The sequence below is a fragment of the Chlorocebus sabaeus genome, chromosome 19 (genome assembly GCF_047675955.1).
Source record: "Chlorocebus sabaeus isolate Y175 chromosome 19, mChlSab1.0.hap1, whole genome shotgun sequence".
Classification (NCBI taxonomy): Eukaryota; Metazoa; Chordata; class Mammalia; order Primates; family Cercopithecidae; genus Chlorocebus; species Chlorocebus sabaeus.
The window spans coordinates 4,431,995-4,452,074 of NC_132922.1; the positions used below are offsets into that span (position 1 = coordinate 4,431,995).

Consider the following 20,080-nt stretch of genomic DNA (forward strand, 5'->3'; position numbering starts at 1 on the left):
GGGTCAGAGCCTGGTCACCCCCTCTCCAGCTCTGACATGGATGGGGGCAGGGGAGATGCTAGGGTTCGGTTCTTGGTGGGAGCAGGGCCTCCTGCAGGGAGGCACACACAGACAGTGGTGTCTGTTTGTGGTGGTGGGCATGGCATGCCCCGCTGAGCAGCCTCTCCTCTCTACCCCAGTGATCTACAACGGCTGTCCCAAAGCGTTTGAGGCTGGCATCTGGTGGCCACAGACCAAGTTCGGGCAGCCGGCTGCGGTGCCGTGCCCCAAGGGATCCGTCGGTGAGTCCCCGGGGCCTGTGGCATCCATGGGTAGGGAACTGAGGCACGCGTCCTTGTGGGAGAGCCGATCGAGATGTGGGGACTCACGGAATGTTTCGTGCTGAAGAAACATCAGCAGGCAAAGTGCTGGGGAGAAATCAGATCACCTTTTCCCTACCCGTAAATACACAAAGCAGGCAGAGGACGTAACAGAAACATGAACAGCGTAGTGCATGTGGGGACGCCCACCAGTCAGGCCCAGCCAGTCCCTGCTCTGTCGCTCAGGCTGCGGCACCTGGACAAATGGCTTCACTGTTTATAGCGTTGGGTTTCCTCTGTGAAATGGGGACAGTGACTTTGTCCACGCTGTGAGGGGCGTCTGGGGAGTGCAGTGAGGCAAAGAAAGGCCTGGCCGAAACATTCCTGGCACATGGGATCATGGCCGCCCGGCGGATGGTGTTGCTGATTTCTTTCCTTGCGGACTTACTCGGAAGTGCTGGCTCCTGTTGGCTGGGCACCTGAAACGTCTGGTTGTCAGTGTCAGAGCAGCTTCGGCCATGGCCCTGACATGAAAGAGGGGCGCTGGTGTTCGCCTTCCAGCCCCCCTGGGGTTCTCACCGCCACGCAGTGTTCTGGGTTTAAGTACATTCGGACTGGGGATTGCAATACACAAGCATTGATCAACAATTTGAGTTTCAGGCTTTGCACACCTGCTCTGCTTCCCTAGGAAACGCCGTCCGACACTGCAGTGGGGAGAAGGGCTGGCTGCCCCCAGAGCTCTTTAACTGCACTACCATCTCCTTCGTGGACCTCAGGGCTATGGTAGGGGCGCCTCGAGGATGCGCGTTCAGCCAGGGCACGTGTGTGTTCATGTGTGCATGCAAGGGTTTGTGTGGGCCGAGGCTCCTGGGCTGGGGAGTGTTGGGGCAGCTGTGATGCCGCAGGGACAGCCCCACGGGCCCGCAGCCTGGAGCCAGGAGGTTCCTGTGGGCTTGGGGGCATTGGCACCTGAGCTGGGCACCCCCCACGTGCACTTCTCTCCCCCAGAGGTACCCAGCTCTGTGTCTTTCGTTCTGAAAACGCAGGGTCCCTGCATTTGACTCCATTTGCCCCCTGATCCTGCCCTATTTCATAGCGTTTGTTCCCATGCCTCCCACTTGCTGTCTTTCTCTGAGCTCTCTTTGGCCCACCAGACCCTTGTTTCCATGTTTTCCATGTCCTAGCTGTCAGCGGTGCTCATTTTTTGGGCTTCTGGTTTTTTTTTTTTTTTGAAGACGAAGTCTCACTCTATCTCCCAAGCTAGAGGGCAGTGTCACGGTCTCAGCTCACTGCAACCTCTACTTCCCAGATTCAAGCAATTCTCCTGCCTCAGCCTCCCCAGTAGTTGGGACTTACAGGTGCCCACCACCACACCCTGCTAAATTTTTTACTTTTAAAATAGAGACATAGAGTTTTTTTTTTCTTTTTTGAGACGGAGTCTTGCTCAGTTGGCCAGGCTGGAGTGTGGTGGCACGATCTTGGCTCACTGCAAGCTCCACCTTCCGGGTTCACACCATTCTCCTGCCTCAGCCTTCCGAGTAGCTGGGACTACAGGTGCCCGCCACTACGCCCAGCTAGTTTTTTTGTATTTTTGTAGAGACAGGGTTTCACCATGTTAGCCAGGATGGTCTTGATCTCCTGACCTCGTGATCCACCTGTCTCGGCCTCCCAAAGTGCGACATAGAGTATTTTTTAAATAGAGAGTAGAGACGGGTGTTCACCATGTTGGCCAGGCTGGTCTCAAACTCCTGACCTCAAATGATCTACCTGCCTTGGCCTCCCAAAGTGCTGGGATTACAGGCATGAGCCACTGTGCCCAGCCAGGCTTTTGGATTTTTTTAAGTTCCTTTCTGACAAGGAAACTTGCACCGGACAGTAGTGAGTTGCTGAGTAACCGCAGGAACCGAAAGCAACCAAAGTGGGTTTGCACACATTGCGACCACCTCCCTGTTGCAGAATGAGAAGCTGAGCCGCAACGAGACGCAGGTGGATGGTGCCGGGGCCCTGCGGCTGGTGAGGGCGCTGCGCAACGCTACACAGCACACGGGCACGCTCTTTGGCAATGACGTGCGCACGGCCTACCAGCTGCTGGGCCATGTCCTTCAGCACGAGAGCTGGCAGCAGGGCTTCGACCTGGCAGCCACACAGGATGCCGACTTCCACGAGGTAGGAGGGTGGCCACTGCCCTGGCTCGGGGACACTCGGGGATGCCCGTGGGCGGGCGCTGTGGGGCTGGGCATCCACCTCAGCTTGTGGAAGATGGTTGTGTCCGGGATTCCTGAGGCAACCCCTCAGTTCTTAAATGTGAGCCCTGGCGTGTGCAGCACCAGGCTCAAGTGACGAGCTCTAGAGTGTTCTGGAAGGAAATGGGCTGGTCACAGCCTTGCTGGTGATCCCAGTAGGGTCTGTAGTGTGATCTAAGTGGCTTCTGAGGGGTTCTAAGTGGCCCACCTGAATCAGCCCCTCTCCCTTCCACGCAGCTTGTGATGTATCGTCCACCCATTTGAGAGGTAAGGAAACAGGCAGAGAGAACTAAGGAGTTTGCCTAGAGGCACAGCTCGTAAGGGGCAGGGCCCAGCAGTGGGCCCCCATGTCCACTCCCACCCGCAGCTCTGAGGTCCTGCTTTCAGAGGGCCATGCCTCCACCTCAACCCTCCAGCTCTGTGTGTGGAACTTGTCAGCCACTGTGCAGTGTCTTTTTTTTTTTTTTTTTTTTGGATACGGAGACTCGCTTTGTCACCCAGGCTGGAGTGCAGTGGCCGGATCTCAGCTCACTGCAAGCTCCACCTCCCAGGTTTACGCCATTCTCCTGCCTCAGCCTCCTGAGTAGCTGGGACTACAGGCGCCCGCCACCACGCCCGGCTGGTTTTTTGTATTTTTTAGTAGAGACGGGGTTTCACCGTGTTCACCAGGATGGTCTCGATCTCCTGACCTCGTGATCCGCCCGTCTCGGCCTCCCAAAGTGCTGGGATTACAGGCTTGAGCCACCGCGCCCAGCCAAGCAGTGTCTTTTTAGGGTGAATGTAGAGGAGACTTATGCAGCCTGATATTTGGAAACTGCCCTTGGGGACTCCAGAAGTTTCCTTGTGGCTCCACTACAGGCCTCTTCATCCCGACAGGACCCCCAGAGGAGTGCCTGTCCACACAGAGCCCGCGGGGGACACCCTGTCCCTCCCACCCATCCACACGGAGCCCTCAGGGACCTCCTCATCCACAAAGGGCCTCCAGTCCATGCAGGGCCCCCATGGAACCTTCTAGTCTGCATAAGGATGCCAGAGACCAGGCAGGGTCCCCTTGCTGGGATTTGAGTTTCAGCCTGAGAGTTGGGCCAGGGGCGTTTATTCTCCACGCGTGACTCCGCAAACAAGTTTCCTTCCTGGTTTCTGTTTCTTTCTTTCTTTTTTTTTTTTTTTTTTTTTGAGATGGGGTCTTGGGTCTTGTTCTGTTGTCCAGGCTGGAGTAAAGTGGTGCGATCTTAGCTCACTGCAACCTCCGCCTCCCGGATTCCATCAATTCTTCTGCCGCAGCCTCCTAAGTAGCTGGGATTACAGGCACCCACCACCACGCCTGGCTAATTTTTTTGTATTTTTGGTAGAGTTGGGGTTTCACCATGTTGGCCAGGCTGGTCTCGAACTCTTGACTTCAGGTGATCCACCCGCCTCAGCTACCCAAAGTGTCAGGATTACAGGCATGAGCAACGTGCCCAGCCCTGGTTTCTGTCTTGGGTGTGGTCCCCAGGCCCCTGAGCACAGCCTCATGCCTCCACCCAGTTGTTCACATAGACCCTGGGGTGCGCGGAGGCTGAGGGTCACCCTCGGAGGTGCTGCCCACGTGTCCACAGCGGCCTCAGTGTGGGTCCTCTGCTCAGCCCAGGTTGTGGTGGTTCCATCACTGCTTTACGTGGTGGGGTTCAGGAGGACTTCTGATATTACCAGGGGCGTCTCCACATGTCTTCCCTGCCTTAGCATCTTGGGGTGTACGTGGAAAAAACCCTGGCAGGGCTCACTCTGACAGAGTCCCATCCTCTGACATTGAATCACCCACAGTCCCTGTGGTTTATGTGATGGGATTCAGGATTTATAAAAATCACACATTAAAAAATGACTTGTGGCTGGGCGTGGTGGCTCACACCTGTAATCCCAGCACTTTGGGAGGCCGAGATGGGCAGATTGCCTGAGCTCAGGAGTTCGAGACCAGCTTGGGCAACATGGTGAAACCTTGTCTCTTCTAAAATACAAAAAACATCTGCCGGGCGGGGTGGTGGGCGCCTGTAATCCCAGCTACATGGGAGGCTGAGGCATGAGAATTGCTTGAACCTGGGAGGCGGAGGTTGCAGTGAGCCAAGACCGTGCCACTGTACTCCAGCCTGGGCAACAAAGTGAAACTCTGTCTCAAAAAAACAAAAACAAACAGACTTCCTTATCTATTTGAATTCAACTTTGATTAATGTTTGATCCTATTCATAAACTTAGACCATGAAATTCCCCTAAGTATTTTAAATGGAATTAATATATGTTATATATTTGATTTTTCTTTTTGTATTTCAGTTGTTCAGCTAGCAAACAGCCCTTCCAAGCATTTAAACAGTGCTTGTAAATCTAGTAAATTAAGCTAAAAATATCTTTAATTCTCTGGATTTTAATATACTTTATGAGCTTAGTAACATTTTTCTATTCCTCCTAAGATAAACTTTTTGAAAAAAAAATTTGGGAACTAGGCCAGGCGCAGTGGCTCACACCTGTAATCCCAGCACTTTGGGAGGCCGAGGCAGGTGAATCACCTGAAGTCAGGAGTTCAAGACCAGCCTGGCCAACATGGTGAAACCCCGTCTCTACTAAAAATACAAAAATTAGCCGGGTGTGGTGGCACATGTGTGCCTGTAATCCCAGCTACTCAGGAGACTGAAGCAAGATAATTGCTTGAACCCAGGAGGCAGAGGTTGCAGTGAGCTGAGATCGCACCACTGCCCTCCAGCCTGGATGACAAGAGCGGAAGTCTGTCTCAAAAAAAAAAAATTCAAAAACTAATATTAAAGAGCACAATCTGAAGTATAGGGCTGGAATGAATGAGCCCATTAGGCAAGCAAAGGCTTTCAGGGCTGGTGTCCCTCAGTCCCGAGAGCCAGGCCCCCTCAGGCTGAGTACTGAGCGCTGTCTGTCTGACCAGGACATCATCCGCTCGGGCAGTGCCCTCCTGGCCCCGGCCACCAGGGCGGCATGGGAGCAGATCCAGCGGAGTGAGGGTGGCACGGCACAGCTGCTCCAGCGCCTCGAGGGCTACTTCAGCAACGTGGCACGCAACGTGCGACGGACCTACCTGCGGCCCTTCGTCATCGTCACCACCAACATGAGTAAGGCCCTGGCTGCGTGGTGGGTGGAACCCTGCTACCATCAGGGGTGTTCCCCAGAGCTGGGCCCCCATGGGGTGAAGCAGGTGGGCTCCTGGTCCCCCCTTGGCCATGCTCTTAGAAGAATGATTCTGAGGCCAGGTGCAGTGGCTCATACCTGTAATCCTAGCACTTCGGGAGGCCGAGACAGGCAGATCACGTGAGGTCAGGAGTTGGAGACCAACCTGGACAAAATGGTGAAACCCCGTCTCTACTAAAAATATAAAAAGTAGCCAGGCATAGTGGTACGTGCCTGTAATCTCAGCTACTCGGGAGGCTGAGGCAGGAGAATCACCTGAACCTGGGAGGCAGAGGTTTCAGTGAACCAAGATTGTGCCATTGCACTCCAGCCTGGGTGACAGAGCAAGACTCCATCTCAAAAAAAAAAAAAAAAATTGAAGATTCAGCAGCTAGGCCTCTGTTTCGTCGTCTGTAAGTGGAGCCTTTGGGAAGACAGTCTGCGATGACACACCCATGGCTCCCAGGGGACAGGTCTTGGGCTTGGGAAATGTTGGGCCATGATCTTGGGGGTCCAGCAGGCCTTCCAGACCCTCAAGTGTGAGACTCTAGAAGGATGGGTGTCGAGAGCCCCGCCTCACTCCAGGCTCAATGCAGACAGGTGTAGGTACAGGTGGGACGCAGGAAGTTGGACGTCAATTCTGTTCGAAAGATGGTCAGTCAACTGGGCATAGTAGTTCACACCCTGTAATCCCAGCACTGTGGGAGGCCGAGGTGGGCAGATTGCTTGAGCCCAGGAGTTCGAGACCAGCAGGGTGCCATGGTGAGACCCTGTCTCTATTAAAAAAAATAAATAAAAATTAACCAGGTGTGGTAGCATGCTCCTATATTCCCAGCTACTCAGGAGGCAGAGGTGGGAGGATCGCTTGAGCCCAGGAGGATGATGCTACAGTGAACTGAGATTCTGCTACTGCACTCCAGCCTGGGTGACCAAGTGAGACCCTGTCGCAAAAAATAAATATAACTAAATAGTCTGAGTGTGGTGGTTCATGCCTGTAATCCCAGCACTTTGGGAAGCCAGAGCATGCAAATCACTTGAGGTCAGGAGTTTGAGACCAGCCTGGCCAACATGATGAAACCCCATCTACCAAAAATACAAAAAGCCAGGCGTGGTCATGCCTGCCTGTAGTCCTAGCTACTTGGGAGACTGAGGCAGGAGAGTTACTTGAACCTGGGAGGCGGAGGTTGCAGTGAGCTGAGATCGCACCACTGCACTCTAGCCTGGGAGACACTGTGAGACTCCGCCTCAAAAAAATTAAAATAAAATATAAATAATAAATATGGCCAGCCAGTGTCAGTGTGACAGTTGTGGTCATTTTGAAAACAGCAAGGGTTCAAGAAAGCCCTGGGAGTTATGTCTGATTGAATGGAACTGTCCCCCCAGTTCTGGCTGTCGACATCTTTGACAAGTTCAACTTTACGGGAGCCAGGGTCCCGCAGTTCGACGCCATCCACGAAGAGTTCCCCAGGGAGCTGGAGTCCTCCGTCTCCTTCCCAGCCGACTTCTTCAAACCACCTGAAGAAAAAGGTAGAACCGCTTAGAAACCTGCTGCTTGCCTCGGAGTCCCCAGCGTTCAGGGAGGGGAGGGCGCCCCGCTGCGGGAATCACAGGACTGCGCACTGAAGCTCCAGGCTGGAGTGTTCCGAGTGCTCGCTGGTGCCAGGTCCTGCTGGTGACAGCAGGGTTGTTTTGTACAAGTGCTTAGGTACAGGCTGAGCATCCTCATCCTGAAACCTGAAATGCTCTAGAACCTGAACCTTCTTGAGCACTTAAAGGAAGTGCTCATTGGAACATAAGTATGAAACGATAAAAAAATCAAAATCCAGGCTGGGTGCAGTGGCTCACACCTGTAATCCCAGCACTGTGGGAGACCGAGGTGGGCAGATCACCTGAGGTCAGCAGTTCGAGACCAGCCTGACCAACGTGGTGTAAAACCGCATGTCTAAAATACAAAAAACAGAGCCAGCTGTGGTGGTGGGCCCCTGTAATCCCAGCTACTCAGGAGGCTGAGGCATGAGAATTGCTTGAGCCCGGGAAGCAGAGGTTGCAGTGAGCCAAGGTGCACCAGCCTGGGCTGCACAGTAAGACTCCCTCTCAAAAAAAAAAAAAAAAAAATTCCAAAATGTTCCCAAGCATTTCAGCTAAGGGATACTCAGCCGTGTAATTGAGAATGTGAGAAAAAAGAACTGAATTTTTTATGTGAGCTGGTTATCTTTGATGTGCAGTGAAAAGCTGCTTCTAGCCGGGCGCGATGGCTCACGCCTGTAACCCCAACACTTTGGGAGGCTGACTCAAGGAGGATTGCTTGAGCCCAGAAATTCAAGACCAACCTGGACAACATAGAGAAACCCCATCTCTACCAAGAAAGTTTTGTTTAATTACCTGGGCATGGTGGCGCAGGCCTGTAGTCCCACCTACTTAGGAGGCTGAGGCGGGAGGATTGCTTGAGTCCAGGAGATAGAGACTGCAGTGAGCTGTGATTATGCCACTACAGCCCAGCCTGGGCAGCAGAGCAAGAACCTGTCTGGTGGGGGGAAAGCTGCTTCTAAATAGAAATAGACATTTTAGAATCACCTTCCCCTCCCCACAAAAAACAACAAAAACAAAAAAAGCCAGAATGCTGTCTGTGTATGAACAAATCTTCAATCCTGGGTTGAGGTTATAATTCAAAACAGTTTGAACATTTTGAATTTTCTTAAGGTGCTTCTTTATAGATGCATGACAATTACTAAAAACTTCCCCAAATAAAAAGGACATGAAAAGGTAAACTCCATGATGGACAGTTTAAAATTGGAAACCTTGTTAGTAAATTGATTTTGTCAGGTATATGGTGTTATCTCGTGTCTTAAAAAGAGGGGTGACTCTGATGTGGGGTCATGCTTGAAACTGAGAGGACGAGGTCCCTGACTCTCCATTGCAGCCAGCTCTCTGTGGAACTAATAGAGTGAGAACTCACTTATTACCAAGGGCTGGGCACCTAGCCATTCCTGGGGGATCCACACACGTGACCCAAACACCCCCCACCAGGCCCATTTTCAACTCCGATCACATTTTCACATGAGATTTGGAGGGGCCACACATCCAGACTGCATCAGATATGTTCATGTTTAAGGGGTCCATCTCCAGAACTCTTCATCCTGCAGATCTGAAACTCCAGCCCACAAAACACTCCCCTCCCCAGCCCCTGGTGCCCACCCGTCTTTCTGTCTTTGAATTTGACTCCTCTAGGGACCTCCTATAAGAGGAATCGCACAATATTTGTCTTTTTGTGATTCGCTTATTTCACTGAGCGGAACGTCCTGTAGATTCACCCGCGTTGTAGCAAGTGTCAGACTTGCCCTCCTTTTGAAGGCCGAGTAACATTCCGTTGTGTGGATGGACCACTCTTAGTTCATCCACTCACCAGTCGGCGCATGGCTGGGCTGTTTCCACCTTTTGGCCTGTGTGGATGGTGCTGCTGTGAATGTGGGCATGGAAGTATCTGGGTCCTTGCCTGCAGTTCTTTGGGGTGTATACTCAGAAGTGGGCTTGCTGGGTCACGTGGTAAGTCCTGTTTTTGATTTTTTGAGGATGCGCTGTACTGTTTTCTGTGGGACATCTGTTGGTTTTTGAGAAGCACCTGCTAGCACTGACAGCCGTCTTGGGGAACGCAGATGCTCCTGCCGGAGTCCTCACGCTCTGCTCACATTGCAGAAGGCCTCCTGGTGAGGCCGGCCGGCCGGAGGACCAGCCCACAGAGCCCACGCCCGGAGCCTGGCACCGAGAGGAAGGCCCCGATCAGCAGGCGGAGGCGACACCCTGATGACGCTGGCCAGTTCGCCGTTGCTCTGGTCATCATTTACCGCACCCTGGGGCAGCTCCTGCCTGAGCGCTATGACCCCGACCGTCGCAGCCTCCGGTAAGGCCTGGGCACGGGGCACATGGGGCGGGCCCATTCTGGAGGCCCCTGAGGCTTCCACAAGTCAAAATCCTGATCCTGATCCTGATCAAGCACAGGTCTCCACAGTGACATTTCACCATGACCTGGCCCAGAGACAGAGACCGTTGCTTTGTGGTGTTCCTTGGAGGGAGGTTCTGGGGCTGCCACGGGACAGTACACCCTAGAACGTTACACACCCTTTGCCTGGGCTTATCCCAGTGTTTCCGCCAGAAATGCCCCCTCCCTGGTATATGCCCCATCTTGTGCCTAGAGGGACTCCATTCTGTCCCCACACACCTGACCGAGGCTGTCATGGGTAGTGCCTGCTGCTGGCCCCAGGGTTAGGGCTGCTCAGCTAGGCCTGGCTGGAAAGGATGAATGTCCCAGAAGCAGCTTTGTGACCTCCTCGGTGAGTGCAGCCCGAGGCTCCACCCATCTTCCTGCCATTTCCCAGATACATCCCTGGCTCTGGGGTCTCAGTGACCTGGTGATTCATCCCATGAGCTGCCATTATTTTGGTGTCTTTTGCTGGACACTTAAGCCATCCCCTGTGTTTCTGCCATTAGCTGTTATGGGCTGTGACATCTTTGCACCTGTGCCTTCTCTTGCTTTTTAAATTTCTGAAGTCCCAATTGGACCCAGAGGTGACACATCTCTCTGTGTTCCCTGTCAGTGATAAAACCTGCTCTAGGGACGAAGATACGGTGGGGCCCGTGGATCCGAGCTCTTGGAGTGTGATTCTGTCTCCCCTAGAAACACGACGTGGTGTGTCCTCAGGGCGTTTGTGCTGGGGTTTAAGCAAATGTTTCCTAACCGTGTCTGTCCCCGTGCTCTGGCTTCTTGACCTCAGGCTGCCTCACCGACCCGTCATTAATACCCCGATGGTGAGCGCGCTGGTGTACAGCGAGGGGGCTCTGCTCCCGAGACCCTTGGAGAGGCCCGTCCTGGTGGAGTTCGCCCTGCTGGAGGTGGAGGAGCGAACCAAGCCGGTCTGCGTGTTCTGGAACCACTCCCTGGCGTAAGTGTGACTCCGGGAGCCCCTCATCTCCCTGGGAGGGCTTTGCCGAGGCGGAGTGCGCCCGCAGGGTTGGGGGCTCCGTGGCAGAGCGCCCCGAGAGGACGGTCTCTTGTGGTCTGTGTTTCCCCTTTTAGCCCCGCCGTGGGGCAGCGAGCCTCCTGCTCTGCTTCTGTGGGAACATCAGAGTCACCCCGCAGATGCCCACACACAGATGCACACAGACCTGCACATGGAGACACAGACGTGCAGGCACACAGAGAGATCCCTCAAGGCTGACAGCCAAGAAGGGGCCCCTCGCCTGCGGGACTCCCAGGATGCAGCGGCCAACACCAGCATAGTGCCCAGTTCACCGTCGTATAAGACAGAGGCCTGTTCCGCTCACACATGGGAGACAGAACCCAGAGACTGGCCTAGGAGCCTGTCTGCTGACGGTCTTGCCCGCGAGGCCGACACAGTCCAGCTTTGGGGACTGGCTTTACCCCCAAGAGGCCACACCCGGCCGCAGCACAGTTTATCTGGCCGGTTTCAGAAGCAGCGTCGGAAGTCAGCCGGTAGAGTGGCGCAGGCAGGAGGTGGTGCACAAGAGTCTGTGTTCTAGCATCCGTTCAAGTGAGGGAAAGGCGTTTCATAGTTAGAAAAATGCAGAATGAGTGATTCTCACCCACACGTGAGACTGTGGATTCGGCGCCGCGCTGTGGCTCCCGTCTGCTGGAGTCAGTAGCGTTTGTGCCTTGGTTTTGCTTTTTAGCGACGGAGTTGACGTGAGGTGTGGACATTTGAGTTGCTGTGTTTTTACAGGGAGCTTGCGTTTTCTCTGCTGGTCGGTTTTCACCTTTGCTGTCTCTGTTTAGAAGAAAACACTGGAACTGGGGTGTGGTGAGAAGGGGTCTGTGGCCGGGATGAGAGCACAGTCAGGGAGGGGAAGACCCACTGGCTCTCCACACACCAGGAGGGAGTGCCAGGAAGGGGAGACGCCATGCGGGACTCTGAGTCAGGCTCGAATCTGCTGAACGTTGTTCATCTAGGGGCGTCTGTGCAGCAGGAACACTCCCCCCATCACAGTTCCCCTGGGCACAGTGGAGAGCCATGAGTGGGGGCGGCGCTGGGGGCGGCGCTGGGGTGAGCGAGCCCGTTGAGCCCAGCCTCATTCTTCTCCTGCTTCTGTGCTTTCCAAGTTCTAGTTAATAAGCAACCAGCATGGCACCTGGAATGTAATAGGCACTTGTGGCTTATAAAAGAGAGAAGAAAGGAACCCCTTTCACCACGAGGGGACGTCAGGCCCGGCTGTCTGTGCTGGGCATTCATCTGCGTCCTGCCAATTAGCTGCAGCTCTAATGACCTGCTCTCTGCTTTAAGTTGCACCTATTATTCCCACATTGTAAAGTTGGTGCCAGACGTATTTATTCACGTTCACATCCCATTTTACAGATTAGCAAAGTAAGCATCTGAGAGGTTATGTGATTTTCCCAGAGTGCGCGAGGGCAGGGCCCTGTCGGAAGCCGAGGCACACCTTGTAACAGCTTGTTATTTGGGCCTTCCCATCAGTGAGGCGGCAGTCATAATGGGGCCCTGGCTTCTGGGCAGTTCCCATTAAACATTGTGCAACCTGAAGATGAAAGTGTCAGAGGAAGGTGAGATGTTATTTCTGAAAGATCTACCCTCAGAAAGAGACAGGAGTGCATCACAGCTGTGTGAACCCCGGGTGGTGGTTCCAGTGGCGGGGCACATGGTGGACGCGAGACAGCCCCATTTGAGTTTTGCTGCTAGATGACACGTAGAACTTGAACTTCAGAGGGTGCTCCTTGGAGGCCCTGACCAGACACAGAAGGGCAGGGAGATTGTTCCCATGGTCCTGCCTCCACGGCAGCAAAGCTGCTATTCTTACAGCCAGGTGGCTCTTGTCTTCAGTGCAGGGGGCTGGTGCGGAACACGGCGGAGAGCAGCCTTCGAGGGTACCAGGCTTTCAGCACAGGATGGCCTGGGAGCCCCCAGGGCTGGGCAAAGGCTGCCCCCTACAGACTCACGGGTGGAGGGAACCATCTTACCCCTGCCCCTTCTCTCTTCTCTCCACAGCGTCAGTGGGACGGGAGGGTGGTCTGCCCGGGGCTGCGAGCTCCTGTCCAGGAACCGGACACATGTCGCCTGCCAGTGTAGCCACACAGCCAGCTTTGCGGTGCTCATGGACATATCCAGGCGTGAGGTGGGCATCCTCCTGTGGCCACTGTGCCTGCTGAGCCTATCCCCAAACCTGCCCCTCCCCGCGGCAAACCTGCCCCTCCTCAAACCCACTGAACCTACCCCCAAACCTGCCCCTCCTCAAACCCACTGAACCTACCCCCAAACCTGCCCCTCCTCAAACCCACTGAACCTACCCCCAAACCTGCCCCTCCTCAAACCCACTGAACCTACCCCCAAACCTGCCCCTCCTCACACTGTCTTCCATTCTAAGCGCTTTGAACAAAACAAATCAACCGATTAAAACACATATTCCAGGATTGGCCAGAGTCTGCGAGGATTTCCATAACAAAGCCCCATTATAAGGGTTTTCAGAGAGCCCTGGTTATGCATTAAATCCTGGAATGGCAGACCCAAAGCTCAGGCTCCAAGGAGCTTGCGGAACCTGCCCCTCACTTCAGAGCGGGTCTGTTGGACGGCGGCTCCCCACTCACTTTGATCCTAAGGGACGTGACAGCTGCTGGGCGCTCTCCCTCGGGGCCACACGCAGGGCCACAGGACAAAAGGCTGGGTGGCTAATGTTTAACCTCTGGCATTTTAAGCGGCCCGGGAATGTGAGCCAGACATTGTGGGCCTGCAGATGAATTGGGGCATGTTCTGAGGGCTGTCCTGGCCTCCCGTTACCCAGACAGGAAGGACGTGGGAGCCAGCCTGGCCTCGGCCTGTGTGGGACCCTGGTGTCTTGGAGTCAGAACCAGAGGCCTGGGTGACCTCCCCCGGCCCCTCCCCAGGGCTGCACTGTGGCTCAAGGGCTCAGGCCACTGTCCTTCCCGAGGGCTTTCTGATGTGAAGTGGCCTTGGTTTCTGTCACATTCTTGGAAGGGTGAGTCAGTCCTCAGGCTGGGCTGGAGGAGGGCAGAGGCCTTCTGTGCAATGTGTAGGTGACGCTGCCCTGCCTCTGCCCCCGTCTCATGGGCAAATGGCACTCCCCAGCAGAACCCAGCCTGGAGAGGGGTCAGTGATTAGTGGACTTTGTCCAAATAAGGGCGGGGTTGGGGCTTGTCTCATGGCCAGGACGCCGGGTGACATGTGGGCCAAGGAAACTGAAATGGAGGCAGAAGAAAGGAGGCTGGAGTGAGAGTCCGAGGCTCCCATGGCCTGGGTGCCCCAAAGCCAGAGGTCTCTGAACAGCCCCCAAGCCAGCAGAGGGAGCCTGGGGTGCTGCTGCAGGCCCAGGGATGCCCAGGGGCCCAGGGCATTGAAGGAGCCTCAGGAGGGGCAGTTCCAGACCCAGGGCCATGAGCACTCAGCCTCCCCAGCCCAGCCTGATCCTGGCTTCCCGGCTCATAGCTCCACTTGGTAAACAACATCTTCCAGAAGTTACTAGAGACCCAGAGCTTGTTGTTCCCCAAATACAGAAACTCCCCAGGGACCTGGGTCTCAGACAGGTGTCTTGGTTTGTAAAAGCACAGAAAACAATGTGAACATACACACTGCTGAACTGTGCGATTCAAAGTGGCCAAGATGGTAACGTTTTATGGCACATATATTTTAGCACCATTTTCCTTTTTTTGTTTTTTTTTTTTTTGAGACAGTGTTTGCTCTTGTCTCCCATGCTGAAGTGCAGTGGTGCAACCTTAGCTCACTGCAACCTCCGCCTCCTAGATTCAAGCGATTCTCCTGTCCCAGCCTCCCAAGTAGCTCAGATTACAGGCTCCTGCCACCACGCCTGGCTAATTTTTTTATTTTTAGTAGAGATGGAGTTTCACCATGTTGGCCAGGCTGGTCTTGAACTCCTGACCCCAGCCTTTTTTTTTTTTTTAAAAAAGTGTACTACCTGTAAGAAATGCATAATAAGGTTAGGTGCAGTGGCTCACACTTATAATCCCAGCACTTTGGGAGGCCGAGGTGGGCAGATCACTTGAGCTTACAAGTTCGAGACCACCCTGAGCAACATGGTGAAACCCTGTCTCTACCAAAAATACAAAAATTGGCCCAGCATAGTGGTGCACGGCTATAGTCCCAGCTACTTGGCAGACTGAGGTAGAAGGATGGCTTGAGCCTAGGAGGCGGAGGCTGCAGTGAGCCTAAATTGTGCCTCTTCACTCCGGCCTGGGCAACAGAGTCAGACCCTGTCTCAGAAAGAAAAAAAGAAATGCACGATAAGGGATCTGGAAATTTAAAAAGTAATTCTGTATAGCAAGCTATGATAGACGTGCAGCTCGGACAAGACATCCATCCACTGATAGAACACGTCATATTGAGAGATAAGTAGGTAGAACAGATAGGAAGGGTACAGGTGCCCAGCGCCGTGGCAGTCTGAAGCATCGGGCCTGCCAGTCCACATAACCGAAACCTGAAGTTCCGCCCCTGCCCAGCTGTGTGACTTCCGGCGGGTTGTTTAGCTTCTGTAAGCCTTGGTTTTCTCACTGGAAGATGAAGGTTGCATTTCACACTCTCCTCATAGCTGTGATCTAAGGATGATATGAAATGATGCCCTTGGAGGCCAGGCACGGTGGGTCACTCCTGTAATCCCAGCACTTTGGAAGGCCAAGGTGGGCAGATCACCTGAGGTCAGGAGTTCAAGACTAGCCTGGCCAATACGGTGAAACCCTGTCTCTACTAAAAATAGAAAAATTAGCTAGGCGTGGTGGTGCACGCCTGTAGTCCCAGATACTCAGGAGGCTGAGGCACAAGAACTGCTTGAACCCGGGAGGCAGAGCTTGCAGTGAGCCGAGATCAGGACACTGCACTCCAGCCTGGGCGACAGAGCAAGACTCCATCTCCAAAAAAAAAAGAAATGATGCCCTTAGCAGGTCTGTCAGAACCTCTGCCACACAATAAGTGCTCAGTAAAAGCTTTTGCTAAACAAAGGAAATGACATTCTTGGTATTACCACAGTTACCCAGTTTTCTTTGTAAAGCGGGCATTAAGTCTTTCAGCCAAAAGAGTAAGTCCATGATAGGATTAAGTGAAAGTCCAAGAGGTACTGCGTGCACCTGCGGCGGAGACGCCTTTATCTTTCGCGTAAGCTGAGGATCTCTTTGGAAGGTTTCTGCCAGCCCAGAATTTTGAGTGGACAGGCTGAGCCCCTCCCGACAGCAGGATTTACTTGTGGGGTTGGTTTTGGGTAGACAGGCTGAGCCCCTCCTGACAGCAGGATTTGCCTATGGGGTTGGTTTTATTTTTTGCTTTTTGTTTTGTTGTTTTTTGAGATGGAGTCTTGCTCTGTCACCCAGGCTGGAGTGCAGTGGTGCCATCTCAGCTCATTGCAACCTCCGCCTCCTGGGTTCAAGCGATTCTCCTGCCTCAGCCTCTTGGGTAGGTGAGATTACAGGCACACACGCCACCACGCCCGGCTAATTTTTGTATTTTTAGTGAAGACAGGGTTTCACCATGTTGGGCAGGCTGGTCTCAAACTCCTGACCTCAGGTGATCTGCCCGCCTCAGCCTCCCAAAGTGCTGGGATTACAGGCATAAGCCACCATGCCTGGCCAGTATGGTTGTTTTGTAATGTGGCAAAATATGCATAACACAATTTCCCATTGAAATGTACAGCCAGTGGCATTAAGCTGGTGGCACAGCCTGTTGCTGTGCCGCCATCACCACCATCTGCCTCCAGAACCTGTTGTCACCCCACACTGTTCATTGCTGCTTTGTGCTTGTTTTGTGCCACCCTGAGAACCATGTCCCAGTCACACTGGTTCCTGCCAACCTTTGATCATTTAATAAGCAAGCGTGTAATTTGTCTCTCTTATGCAACGACCAGATCTGAGTCTTGACCCTTACCTTCTCTCCTGCCTTTAACCCTCCCACCCACAGAACGGGGAGGTCCTGCCCCTGAAGATCGTCACCTACGCTGCCGTGTCTTTGTCGCTGGCGGCCCTGCTGGTGGCCTTCGTCCTCCTGAGCCTGGTCCGCACGCTGCGCTCCAACCTGCACAGCATTCACAAGCACCTCGCCGCGGCACTGTTCCTCTCTCAGCTGGTGTTCGTGATTGGGATCAACCAGACGGAAAACCCGGTACGACCACTCTGCTCCCCTCCCCACTGTCTGGGCCGCACCTTGGAGCGGCTACCGTAGTCTTTTCCTGGCCACTCCAAACACCCTGGCTGGCTCTTCACCACCCCCACCTCCGCTTCACAGATGCCCTTTGAGGAACGTGCCATGTCACAGGCTGTGGGTGGAGACGTGGGATTCACTGGCAGGTCCAAGCACTTCACCACCTTGACTTTATTGGGAGATGGGAGGCCCTTTCTTTTCTTTTCTTTTCTTTTTTATGAGATAGAGTCTCGCTCTGTCAACCCAGGCTGGAGTGCAATGGCGTGATCTCAGCTCACTGCAACCTCCACCTCCCGGGTTCAAGCGATTCTTGTGTACATCCCCAGGAAAATACAACTCTTGTCAAAACTGATTTAAGGGCCGGGTGCAGTGGCTCCCACCTGTAATCCCACCAGGATCCCTTTGGGAGGCTGAGGCAGGCAGATCACTTGAGGTCAGGAAGATCTGGCTAACATGGTAAAACCCCGTCTCTACTAAAAATACAAAAATCAGCTGGGCGTGGTGCCGGGTACCTGTAATCCCAGCTACTCAGGAGGCTGAGGCAGGAGAATTGCTTGAGCCTGGGAGGCAGAGGTTGCAGTGAGCAGAGATGGAACCACTACACTGCAGCCTGGGCAATAGAGTGAGACTGTCTCAAAACAAAACAAAATGATTTAAGATGTAGAAAGCCTGAATACTCCTATCACCATTAGAGAATTTGCACTGGAGTATAAAAACCATGGCCAGGCTGGGTTTATCTTAGGAATGCAAGGATGGTTTAACATTTAAAAAATCTATGAATGCCATTTACCTCACCAGTACATTTAAGGGAAAAATATTTTTCTCAGAAATGAATGTACAAAAGAATTTTGATTAATGTTATGCTCATTAATGAACAGAAAGAGAAAGAAACCTTTGAACAGACTGGGCCTAGAGGAAACTTGAACCTAATAAAGACATCTACAGAAGACCTACAGTTGACATAAATAACAATGGGTAGATACTGGAGGCATCCCCTGTAACATCAGGAGCCCACTCACCGCTCTGTTCATCACTGTGGTGCAGGGTGGCCTTGCCAGTGTGATGAACAAGGAAAACAAAAGCATAGAGATCAGAAAGGAAGAAACAAAGCTGTCATTACTAGGTAACATGAAGGATCTCATGGAAAAATCTAAAATAGTCTATAGGCATGTTATGAGAAACAATTAGGCTGGCATGTTGGCTCACACTTATTATCCTAGCACTTTGGGAGGCCGAGGCAGGCAGATCACTTGAGGTCAAGGAGTTCGAGGCCTACCTGGCCAACATGGTGAAACCGTATCTTTACTAAAAATACAAAGATTAGCTGGGCATAGTGGTGCACACCTGTCATCCCAGCTACTTGGGAGGCTGAAACACAAGAATCGCTTGAAACTGGGAGGCAGAGTTTGCAGTGAGCCAAGATGGCGCTACTGCACTACAGCCTGGGCAATAGAGTGAGACCCTGTCTCAAAAAAAAAAAAAAAAGAAAAAGAAACAGGAGCCTGGCAGCTGTGGACGACGGGCAGAAGATCAGAGCAGTCTGATGGTAACGCACAGGCCTGGGAGGGTGGGGTGGAGGCACAGGGAGAAAGGAGGGACAGGACCAACCCATTATGGAGCAGGCAGGAAGGAGGAGTCAGGGGACTTTGACGTCTGCAGAAGGGAGAATGAGTAGATGAAGATACCACCTGTTGAGAGGCAAGGTCTGGGTGAGATGGGGCACCTGTGGAGGCCGAGGAAGCTGTGCCGCGTGAGCCGGGGAGGCCGCCTCCAACTCCTGGGTGGAGAGGGTGTCTGGGGAGGTAGACAGGTCCTGGGAAGGGAAGTGGAATAAAAAGACCAAGCTGGAACTTTCCAGCGAGCTGCTCAGGGCCACATGCAGACCAGAGCTGCTCCTCCTTTTTTATGGCAAGCAGTGGGACCAGACCCCTCTCACCTCAAGAAGGAAGGCGGGCACCGCCACCTCGCAGGTCACCCTTGAGAAGGCTCCATGGCTTCCCAGCAGGGGTAGGTGGAGCACCAGGCCTGGCCCACAAAGGATGAGCTCCGAGGCCTGTGTCGGACCAGCCAGAGCCAACCTTCGCCGCTGCCTCCCAGGTGTTCCCTGAGGCTGAGGCCCTGGGCTGGCGGGGGCTCTGTGTGCGGGGCGCGAATGGCAGGGTCGCTGCTCCTGCGGAGGGATGTGTTCAGGCGCACCCGCAGCCAGGCGCATCCGCGCAATGGGCATGTTTTCATCCACGCATTGGACCGGGAAGGCTCTCGAGAAGTGTGCGATTCATCTCAAAACCCCTCTAGTGTGCTTTTGAGTGGCATGAACGGGGGAGAGGGGAGTCTGTGCAGGCCACTCCCTGCAACTCAACACCACCAGCAAAACCGAGGCGGTCCCTGGGTTCCAGCACTGACTCATCTCCCGCCGGAGTGAGCCCTGTCCCGGCAGCCATGCACGGCTGAGCACGGAGAAGGAAAGGGCGCCCCGGCAGCGTTCTAGGGGCTTGGCAGCGTGCCTGGGCTTTATGGGTTTTTTGTAAACCCACAATCCTATCTCTGGGCGAGGTTTTTCATCTCTCAGAGTGCTGGCAGGCTGAAATGATTTATTATGCATCCGCTTTGTCTTTGTTGTATTTCTGGAAAAGGTGGTACGTTGGTTAGGGAAGCAGGTACAACCCCGCTGCAGCCAGGATGGCACAGTCCTCACAGTTTCTGTTTTCAGAAGGTGGTTTTGTGGATTTACTTTTCACATTATTTAAAGCAGCCATCCAGCCAACCAACCTTTTCGCCCCCTTCCTTTTCCTAAGCCAGCGTGATTTCCATCCAGGAAACTGGGGTGTTTGGTGTAGGGTTCACCAGCCATACGCTGGCGCCTTGTTTCCTGACATCCAGCGTGTGGTCTGAGGCAAAGGGCCTGCCTCTGGCATAGCTTGAGCCTGCGTTCTCTGCTTTGGTTCCTGCTCTCTTCTGTATCTGACAGATGTGATGCTGACTTGGGGCCCTTCCCACCTCGGGGGCATTGTTTGTGGAGGGTGGCTGGCCCTTCGAGGCTGATGTGGCAACAGGGGCGCCCTTGGGGCGCTATGACCTGGTGCCTGAGCAAAGTGGCCTTCAGCCTGGGGTTGAGGTGGGGGCCCTCCTTCTCCTAAGCTTTTGCGTCTGTTAAAGGCTGTCTCCCTGGGACCCCCTGGTAGGGTGGACTGATGGGATGGTT

The 20,080-nt window shown here is 53.7% G+C and overlaps 1 protein-coding gene across 3 annotated transcripts in view; it reads left to right on the forward strand.

Moving 5' to 3' along the window:
• The window catches only part of CELSR1 (cadherin EGF LAG seven-pass G-type receptor 1), a 188,435-nt gene that overhangs the window by 153,936 nt on the left and 14,419 nt on the right, over positions 1–20,080 (forward strand). For all 3 annotated transcript variants that reach the window (XM_038007303.2, XM_073006587.1, XM_073006586.1), the window contains exons 16-24: positions 180–281; positions 988–1,082; positions 2,256–2,465; positions 5,466–5,649; positions 7,088–7,231; positions 9,398–9,602; positions 10,474–10,641; positions 12,715–12,841; positions 16,639–16,839. In XM_038007303.2, the coding sequence (XP_037863231.2) occupies positions 180–281; positions 988–1,082; positions 2,256–2,465; positions 5,466–5,649; positions 7,088–7,231; positions 9,398–9,602; positions 10,474–10,641; positions 12,715–12,841; positions 16,639–16,839 (1,436 nt within the window). The remainder of the gene's footprint in view (positions 1–179; positions 282–987; positions 1,083–2,255; positions 2,466–5,465; positions 5,650–7,087; positions 7,232–9,397; positions 9,603–10,473; positions 10,642–12,714; positions 12,842–16,638; positions 16,840–20,080) is intronic.